Source organism: Nematolebias whitei, chromosome 11, assembly GCF_014905685.2.
Source record: "Nematolebias whitei isolate Nwh7 chromosome 11, NemWhi1, whole genome shotgun sequence".
Lineage (NCBI taxonomy): Eukaryota > Metazoa > Chordata > Actinopteri > Cyprinodontiformes > Rivulidae > Nematolebias > Nematolebias whitei.
The window spans coordinates 32,096,829-32,106,344 of NC_056508.1; the positions used below are offsets into that span (position 1 = coordinate 32,096,829).

The 9,516-nt window shown below is 38.8% G+C and overlaps 1 protein-coding gene across 1 annotated transcript in view; it reads right to left on the reverse strand.

Moving 5' to 3' along the window:
• Positions 1-3,961: 3,961 nt before the first annotated feature.
• The window catches only part of atf7a (activating transcription factor 7a), a 24,711-nt gene continuing 19,156 nt past the window's right edge, over positions 3,962-9,516 (reverse strand). The window contains exons 5-10 of the mRNA XM_037684492.1: positions 7,090-7,183; positions 6,879-6,998; positions 5,386-5,535; positions 4,988-5,176; positions 4,521-4,626; positions 3,962-4,194 (exon numbers count right to left, since the gene is read on the reverse strand). Coding sequence (XP_037540420.1) covers positions 3,962-4,194; positions 4,521-4,626; positions 4,988-5,176; positions 5,386-5,535; positions 6,879-6,998; positions 7,090-7,183 — 892 coding nt within the window. The remainder of the gene's footprint in view (positions 4,195-4,520; positions 4,627-4,987; positions 5,177-5,385; positions 5,536-6,878; positions 6,999-7,089; positions 7,184-9,516) is intronic.

Consider the following 9,516-nt stretch of genomic DNA (forward strand, 5'->3'; position numbering starts at 1 on the left):
CTACCAGCCTGCTCCAGTTCTCTACCAGCCTGCTCCAGTTCTCCACCGGCCTGCTCCAGTGATTCCCCTGCCCCAAGAGAGCCATCTCCACCAGACACAAGAGCTCCGACCAGAACAAAGCAGGCACGGAAGAGGGAAAGGAGGGACGATGATGATTTCTGGAAGATGCTGGAAGCCATTGACCAGTGCAGAGCAGAGAGAGCCCCGAAAGAGGATTCTGAGGAGGCACGGTTTGCCTCTACAGTGACTGACATGCTAAGAAAATTGCCTTCAGGAATCAGATCGCTGGCACAATTCCGTATACACGAGCTCCTTTTCAATATGGAACAAGAATGTGCATCAGCAAACCTTCCACACAAAGCTTAAAACAACCTGCTCCCTCTGCTGTTACAGCCTCAGAAACACACCGGGTGCTCTCACAAGAGCAGGAAAGGCAGGCGAGGTTCATGTCAGCTTCTGTCCAGGCAACACCTGCAAAAATACTAACTTCTGGACTGGGGAAATCAGCTCAAACGAGAGCTGAATTCAGCTAAGAAAGACAGGAAATTTGTGCTTGGTTGATTTACTATTATTGGCGGCTGTGGCTGAGTGGTTAGAACAGTCGTCCTCCAATGCAAGAGTTGGGGGTTCAAATCCACCAGCAGTCACATGCCGAAGTGTCTCTGGGCAAGACACTGAACTCATTGCCTCCGCTGTGTGTCCCATCGGTGTATGGATGTGATCTAAAAGCGCTGATTAGTCTCTTTAGAATGATTTGTTCAGTTAGCTTTATATCTAGTAGAGTGCTGTATGAATGAGTAAATGAGGACACAGATTGTAGCGTAAAGAGCTTTGAGTATCTTGATAAGATAGAAAGGTGCTCATTTGCTTCTTTGTTATAACACTACTTCCTGACAGCTGAAGTAAATTTCATAGGAAAATGCCTCTCGAGTTAGAGTATGTGAGTTGTATGCTCATGGAAAAATTGTTTGTCGAAACAGTTTACTCCGTTTTTTTTTTTCCCTCCTTTGGATGAAAAATAAGACGTATTGACAAAATAACAATTTATTCATTTAGCAATGGTCTCAGCAGCTTCTTGTGGAAGAACCATATACAGCCACAGCACCAGTCACACAATGCTGTGGGACAACATCCCATTCTTTAACTAGCATTTAACGCTTAGTCAGTCAATGTTGTGTTCATGCATTCCAATAAAGGATGTGCCTCAGGGCTTGGTGCTAGAATCCTTTTTTTTTTTTTAACAGCACCTTAAGTTTAGCGCCCCCTCCCCACATTCAGCCTTTTTTGTCATGACTAAGTAATCCTCCACTTTATTTATTATTCCCACCAAATAATGATTTGTCTCGTTTAGTGTTTATTTGAAATATCTCAACTCACCTACAGAGTCACTCGGCCTTGAAAACTCAGTAAAACATGCGTTTGCTTCTTCCTAACCTGTTTTACTCTAATTTGTAAACTCAAAAAATAAAATGAAATAAGAAAACCAAGTGAAAATTTGTTTGGACAAACACAGGGTGAACATAAAAATAACATGTTCTCTGCATTTTTAATGAACAAAACAACACATTTACACCAGTCAAATAACACATTTCAGATAATCACAGACCAAACTGTGACATTCATTAGGATGTAGTTTCTTTAATTAAAACTTCACCACTGTAAGTGTTCATGGTATTCCACTTGGACATGCATGTAAAATATACTCATATAGTACAGAAATGTACAGTACAACGTAATATACCATCAGTCTGACAATGGGAGTGTAAAAGACTAATATACTATGTGCAACTAACATTGTTGCATTTTTCCATTTAAATGTTCCTTTTACAGGAACTCTTAATAATAAAAGGCCAACGACTGAACTGACAAATGCAAATTTACCAGTTTAAAATAAATTAATTAAGAAGTCAAAAGACGAACCAAATTTATCTTAAAATGCTTAAGAATGGGGCTTTATATAGATTTTGTAGAGACCAAACAATATATTCATCAGTACAGTCAAAAGCATTATGATGAAGGGGGAAAGGGAAATGAGAGAAAAAGGTGCCCAAAACACAAATAAACAAACAAAAATAACGCTAAATATAGTTTTAATTTTTGTTTCATATAGACAATCCATATGGGACTGTTGGCTGAATATAGTGCCAACAAGTAAAATAAAATGCCAGGGTCACCATTGGGACTGTAGGATGAGAGGTTCAGTCAGAGGTTATACATTTAAAGTAAATGGCAAATTCCCAACCAGGTATACAGTAAAAACCATAAAAACTGTTGTGAATAAAGTTTTGAGAATTTGGATATCTCAGAAAAAAAAAAGAGTTGCAAACATTTGAACAGAAAAACAAACTCTCGGTAGTTTAGTGCATACAGACAAGTAGTTATAATAACAGACACGTTTTACTTTTGAAATATTGTATCCTGTAAATATACAATTAGAGCAAACAAGAAGAGAAATGCATAAACAAGGAAAAACAATCTGCTTCGGTGTTTATGTAAAAAAACCAGATATTTAGTAAAATATCTTAACATTTCTAATGAACTGGAGCCTCGAACGTGTCTTTGCCGTGACTTTCCACCAGATGACAGACAAGTTCTGCAGTAAGTTTGCTTTCAATCGATTAAAACAGGATATAAAAAGTGTTGGAGGACCTTTACGAAGCAACTGTTAATCTGCTGAAATAGACAAATTAGAAAAAATAAATATTTTTCCCAAAAGATAGTAGTTTTTTCTAATAAGCTCTTTTTTTTAATTAGTGGGAAAAATCTGAGGCACGAATGTGATCATAAGGCAATGAAGAGCAGATGTGTGTGTGTGTGTGTGTGTGTGAAAGATTGTGTCGAAGTGCAAGAAAAAAAGCATGAACTGTAGACTCGGTCACTAACTTCTGCTTCACAAAACAATAGTCAGGCTATTTATTTCCTGTCCCAGGAGGTCTTTGGAGATTCACAGATCTGTTTTTATGTCATTATGGCTTAGTTTACGGTTTGGTAAAAAGAGGGTTCATCGCACTGCCACCGAGCAGCAAGGATGTTCAACCATCCTGAGAAGTGTGAAAATAGCAGTTACAGGAAGTCCTGAACCCACATGCAGCAACAGTAATGAGAGGATTTTATAGAAAAACAGAAGAAGGCAACCCAAACATGAAGGACATTGAAGGCTCAACTTCCTTGTGGTTAGATGAAAATTAAACTAATTTAAAAAGCTACGATAAAAAAATTAATTTGTAGACTTATTTGAGAGGATTTGCCGATTAGTAAACAGCTGCACATTCTTTGTTAGTGACGCTCAATCAGAAAAAGTTGAACGCATCAAGTCTGGAGATTTATACGATCGCACACAGTAAATGCATTTGACCATAAAGGGGTGTGTGTGTGTGTGTGTGTGTGTGTGGTTATTGGATTCATGTTGTGATCATATTAAAGTGGAATTGTTTGTCAAATATTTGGTGAAACAGAGATCAGAACTATTATGATGACCAGGATGTGAAATGTTTCGTGTGTGGGTGTCTGCGTGGCTGAGTCAAGGCACTACTCCCTGCTGATAACAGCCTTGTGTGTTTTATCCATTTGATCAAGGATGTTTATGTAACAATTGTGTGTCTGAACCAGAGCTGTAGGTCTTCACATGAAAAGTTCATCACGACGGCTTATCTGACGCAGTTCATTAAAGTCTGGTGAGGAGTGATGATCAGGAAGGAGGGATGAGCAGGAAGACCAAAGGGGGATATTGGAGTCCAGCCCCTGTAGTTTGTGGCAAAGTGAACGGGAAGCTCTCAAAAGTCTCAGTCCATTACCAGAAGGCTGTTGCTGAGCTCCAGGCCACAGCATCATGGCTCCGCAGGAGGAGTAAAAACAGGTAACAAGGTGGAGATGTGAAATTCAGGCTTGGAAGGTTGTGGGTGGTGAGTCTTTTCTTCCTCTGGGTGATGAGCCACATCTGGGACAGCGGTGGTGCTGCTCATCATCTGGCAGCAGAATGAGACTGTGCAGCTATGATAATGTGAGAGGGTCCGCTCTCAGCCCTCTGCTGCTGGCCCATCCCTGCCAGAACAGACATGGCCATGGCCTCAGCTGCAGCCCTGGAGCTCAGGCCGTTATGTCTTGTGGAGGGGCTCGGTGCCAAAGAACTGTGCTGAATGACCGGCGCTGGGGAACCTGTGGGCTCTGACGTGTCTTTCAAACTTTCTTCTGCAGCTAAAGAGGGAAAAAAACAAAGAAGCTCAAGTACAGATTTTATAAGTGTGCAAATAAATATATATTTGATTGCTGTAAAATTAAATGATGAATTTGTAGCTGAGACAGTGTTTACTTTACATATTAAACGGTTGTGAGTCCTGCGTGGCTGAAAGATAATTTGTTTGTATAATTGTCATATTGGTCAGCCAATAAAACTGAAAACAAACACATGCTCTTCAGATGTACAAGTTTGTCTGAGACAAAACAAGCCTCCCTTAACAGTAAACTTTAAATACCACCATGTAGGTTGAAGAACAGACTGAAGCTGTGAGTCGGGGTCTTACCTAGGTAGGCGGTTTTCTTTTGTAGGGTTGTTACAGGACAATCCTTGTGGGCCAGCAGCAGCTGCTTCAAATGAGCAACCTCATTTCGCAGCAGAGACACCTCATTCTAAAAAGATGAAAAAGAAAGCATAGTACACACTTTATTTATTAGTAACACTGAAAAGTAGTTATCGCGTTTTAATATCTATTTTCCCTTGAATGATTTTAATGAATGTTCTTTATGCTGCTTTGATTCTAAAACATATAAAATTCAAAGTAGAAAAGTTGGCATACAGTTAAAAAAAACAACCTAACACAACATTTTGATTTAAATCATGCTGACCTCCAAGGCTGAAGTCTTGCAACACAATACATTTACAAATGCACTTAGCAGTTCCTTTAACTGACATTGTTCATCTGGAATAAAACTAGTTGAGGCTTATGAGCTGCGCGTTTCATCCTCGTCCGCCCACTCCAAACCCACTCACCGACAGTGAGATGTTAAGAGAGCTGAGCTCCTCGGCCTTCTTCTCTAGAGAGTTGACCCACAGTTTGCGTTTCTGTCTGCAGCGCGACGCCGCCGCCCTGTTCCTCTCCAGGAAGCGCTGCCTTCTTTCATCTGGGTCGTCGTCTACCGTCCGTCGTCGACGCCCACCTGTAGGCTGCGCTGGAGATACCTTGAGGGAGAAAATGGCAAGAAGTCAAAAGGAAACAGACAGACAAGCGAGGGGAACGGAAGCGAGACAAGAAAAAGGGAAGTTTGAGTCATAGTATCATTATTTAAAGCCAACAAACACCTAAGCACATAAAGTGCAACATATATTTTCAGTAATTTGAAAAGGTTCACTTCAGTTTTTGTTTTCAAGTTTTTGCCTTAAAGAAGTACCTGGGGTTGTGCAGGTGACGGAGCATCTGGATGCTGGACGAGCAGCTGACTCTGCTCTGCCTTCTGAGGTACCATGGGGCTGCTGCTCATGGCCATGACCCCCAAACTCTGTCCTGACGGGCTCTGATGGGACAGTGCAGCCTTCAGACGCTGCAGAAGTACAATTACATGAGCTGCATCAATAACCAGTTCAGGAAGTGGTATTCACAAGCCAAAGAGCCAACGAAAACAAACCGTAAAAGAGAGCGCCTCATCACTGGAGTGAATTAAAAAATTTATTTTCTCCTGCAGCATATTCATGTGATATCCTGATCTACCTCACTCAACCTCTTTGTACTGAGATTGTCCTTGAGGCGTTGCATCATCTGAGGGCAAGTTTAATATCATGTTACTTTGTGATTCTTCACTGTCCAGAAAAAATAACACTTTAAAAGCAGTCATTCAAGGAACGCGAGGCCTTTAATTTTGCATTTGTTTTAATGCCAACAGAAAGTGGCTTCGCTTTCTTGAAGGTATTTTAGTTGCAAACAAGGCTTCTTGCTTTACATCAAAAAGGGTATGTACTTGTAAAAAAAAAGCAAGAGGTCCTCTGAAAAAAGAAACAATAATAATTCAATGGTACGTCTATGGATTTTGTGAAAAAAAAAAAAAAAAAACTTTATTTGACATGACATGCTTCTGATCCACTGAGGTGTCAAGCACAATACCAATATTCTACCCTGAAGCTGTTACTCATAAATCCCTAACCAGGATTATCACTGTGAAAAAAAAAAACTAACTAAATAAATAAATAAATCACTGTAATGCAACTTTCATTGTTGATATTTACTGCTGATTATCCATACTGCTGATCTCATGCTGCTTATTATTTCATGCTGCTGTATTCATTCATTCGTACTCATCTGCCCACAAAGACTCATGTTTGTGCTGCTGTTGCTCAGTGCATTGTTTTGTGCTTTTAGTGTTTAGCGTATAGCTTAAATCTTTTAGCGTACCGTTTGGCGTATATCTTAGTTTATATCTTAGATCCTTATTTACTGTTTCTTTCTACACTTTATATTTTTGCTATTGTTGGATATAACTGTGACCCTGTGTACACAATTTCGTTCCACCTCATATACCACATGAGATGCGAATGACAATAAAGAATCTTGACCTTGGCATTCATTTTGTTAACTTTAATGTACTTTTGGTGTATAACCTGCAAGTTTGCACTGTAATATAGCATCAGATTGAACTCAGTATTTACAAATATTTAATCCTACATGACTCGGACCAGTATCAGACACAAAAGTGACAGGAAAAACTCTAGACTAGGACATCCCTAGTTCTCTGTGTGTTTCAGTAAGAATAGCGTTGTTGAGTCTAAGGGTTAAATACACAACTTGCTGCAATAAAAAAGTCAGATGATGAACAAACTCAGCCTGGAGGGTGAAGATGGAGAGAAGAACAGATAAAAAGGGATAAAAATAGAGCGCTAATCTAGCACTGACCATCTTGGCTTCTGAGTGGATGCTGTAGCCGGAGGGGGAGTTTGAGCCGCTGCTGCTGCCTCCCAGTGGGGGACCAGGGATGCCAGGAATGTTGGGTACCATACACATGGGCCGGGCCAGCTGGAGACCATATAGATATAACACACAAATACATCTGAATTAATACCTAACCAACTTCTTGACTTTAAAGTTAGACAGCAGACTGCCTTACGTTAATGACAGACGGTATATGAACAGGACCAGGGAAGACTGGCACCGGCTGGCCAGAGGGAAGCATCATCATCGGGTAGTGACTGGTTGGTGAACTAAACAGTTGACAAACAGATCAGTCATATTTCTAAATAAATTTAAAAAAACAATGTTCACACATACAGTAAAATGTTTCGCTAAGATTTTGAGCCACCCTTCCTCTCTTCCTCGTAGTGTTTTTAAAATGTTTTACAAGACTGGAGAAGTGGAGGACAAAAGGAGAAGTAGCTGATATAAATAACCATCTACAGCAAATGAACCTTAAAGGGATGCCTTGAGTAATAAGAGAAAAAAATATTCAGCTAAAACTTAAAAAAAATGACATATATGACTTGTTTTAGTTGATAAATTTATTGTTAGCCAAGCATTCTGGGTTATCTTTGGCATTTTTTGTAGAACAAACTAAAAAAGGGAACAAAGTGCTTGTTTGTGAAAGGCTGCTAGAAACAAAAAAACTAAAAGTCGTGGTTTTAAAAGATTCTCTCCCAGGTCTTTGGTTATATAGTATGAAAACTACGCTACACCTTGTCTTGCTGAAAGTCAGCGTTTAGCTGCTAAAACTATTTTTACGACAATAAATACGAGAACTGGACAAAAAAATGAACATTAAAATTGTAATATTATAAATATTAATTTTTTATAATATTTATAATTCACAGTAAAAAACTTTAAATACATGAATTAACTGAGCACCGATGTAAATTTAAGGATAAGAAAAATCACATCTTTTTTTTTGTATTTACATACTTGTTTTAAAAAAATAGCACTCTACATTCATTATTATTTAGTTGATTTTGTAAAAAAAAAAAAAAATTTAAGTTCTAGTAAAAGGTATTTTTATGGTTATTCTTTATTGCTATTGTATTTTTTTGGGATATACCTTACAGATGTTTACCCTTCACGGTTTTATCTATAGCTTTGCTGCTTATTGAGACAAAGATTAATTATTCTAATCTTCTGTAATATAAAACTAAAAATTTACTTAAACAACATAATGTAATAAAAACAATAAAATCTAACTGTCGTATAAAACAAAGTAAAATACTAAAAATGAACAAATTTGCAAAGATTTTTCTAGTGACCTTATCAAATGTTTCATGTTTGAGAATGATGTAACTTTATGATGTTTGTCACACTTGACTAGGGCTGGACAATAAGTCAATATCAATATACACTGCCTGGCCAAAAGAAATCTTTTCCACGACCACGTGATGTGTCTTTCGACATGGTTGTTTAAGAAAAGAGAAGCAACTCATTGCACCAGTTGGAGTTAAATAACTTGTTTCCAGCTGAAAGATAATCACCCATGCAGTAATTATCCAACAGGAGGCTCGTACCTATTTGCTTAGTTAAATCCAGGTGGCGACTTTTTTTTTGGCCAGGCAGTGTATATCGCAATATACTTTTATTCAATAACGGTGATATGAGTTTTAAGCACATTTCCGATATTTCGATATATATTACACGCTATGATTACAGCGTTTCACTGACTGACGTTCACGATGCAGCCGATTCAAGACGAACAGAAAAAGCCGCAACACATTGGCTACGTGAGTGATGACGTACACCACAGACATGGAGCCTGAGCCCAGAAGCTGTAGGTTGTGCTCAGCGGGGCTAGGCTAGGCTAAACTCCAACGCGGTAAGTTTTAGCTACAAAATGAGTGCCCATGACCGTAATACAAACGTGACTGAACAAGCTTTCACAAGCGAAGAAAAAGCAGACAACATAGTTGATAAGAGAGGAAATACTGATTCGGCGGTGTGGAAGTGGTTCGGCTATCTGATAAACTTCAGGTTTCAGTGTTCTGCAAAATGTGTCTGAGAGTCGTGCCAACTAGCAGTGGGAACACATCGAACCTGTTCCACCATCTGAAGAGTTTCCACTCGATAGAATATAGTGAGTCAGAAGATGAAGCGCAATAAAAGTTGAAGCCAACATGTCCCTGAAGCATCAGTCCCAGCTGTGTCAAAAGGGAAACCCATGCAGCAAACACAGATCACTGCATTCGTGCCTTACGACAAGAACTCCAAACGCCATAAAGACGTAACTAGGTTTGTGTTTGGTGTTGCTCACTTTTTTCTGTTTATTGCAGCAATCCTGAGCACTTTTATTTTTTAGCCTGGCTGAAGCACCTTTGTTTAAATCAATAAGAAAAACATAATAAGTCTATGTTCTTTTAAGTTAAAGCTATTAATATTGACAAAGTTCAGAGTTTTGTGTTTACTTGACGGTGATTTTAATTTTCTTTGAAGGCTAAATACAAATAAAAGGTGAACATTAATTTATTTGTACAGTTTGTAATTCTAAAATGTTATACAGCCGGAGTTTCATAGGCTTGGAAAAATAATTTTTAGTTTTACAAGCATCTGTTGTGGGCATTCTTGG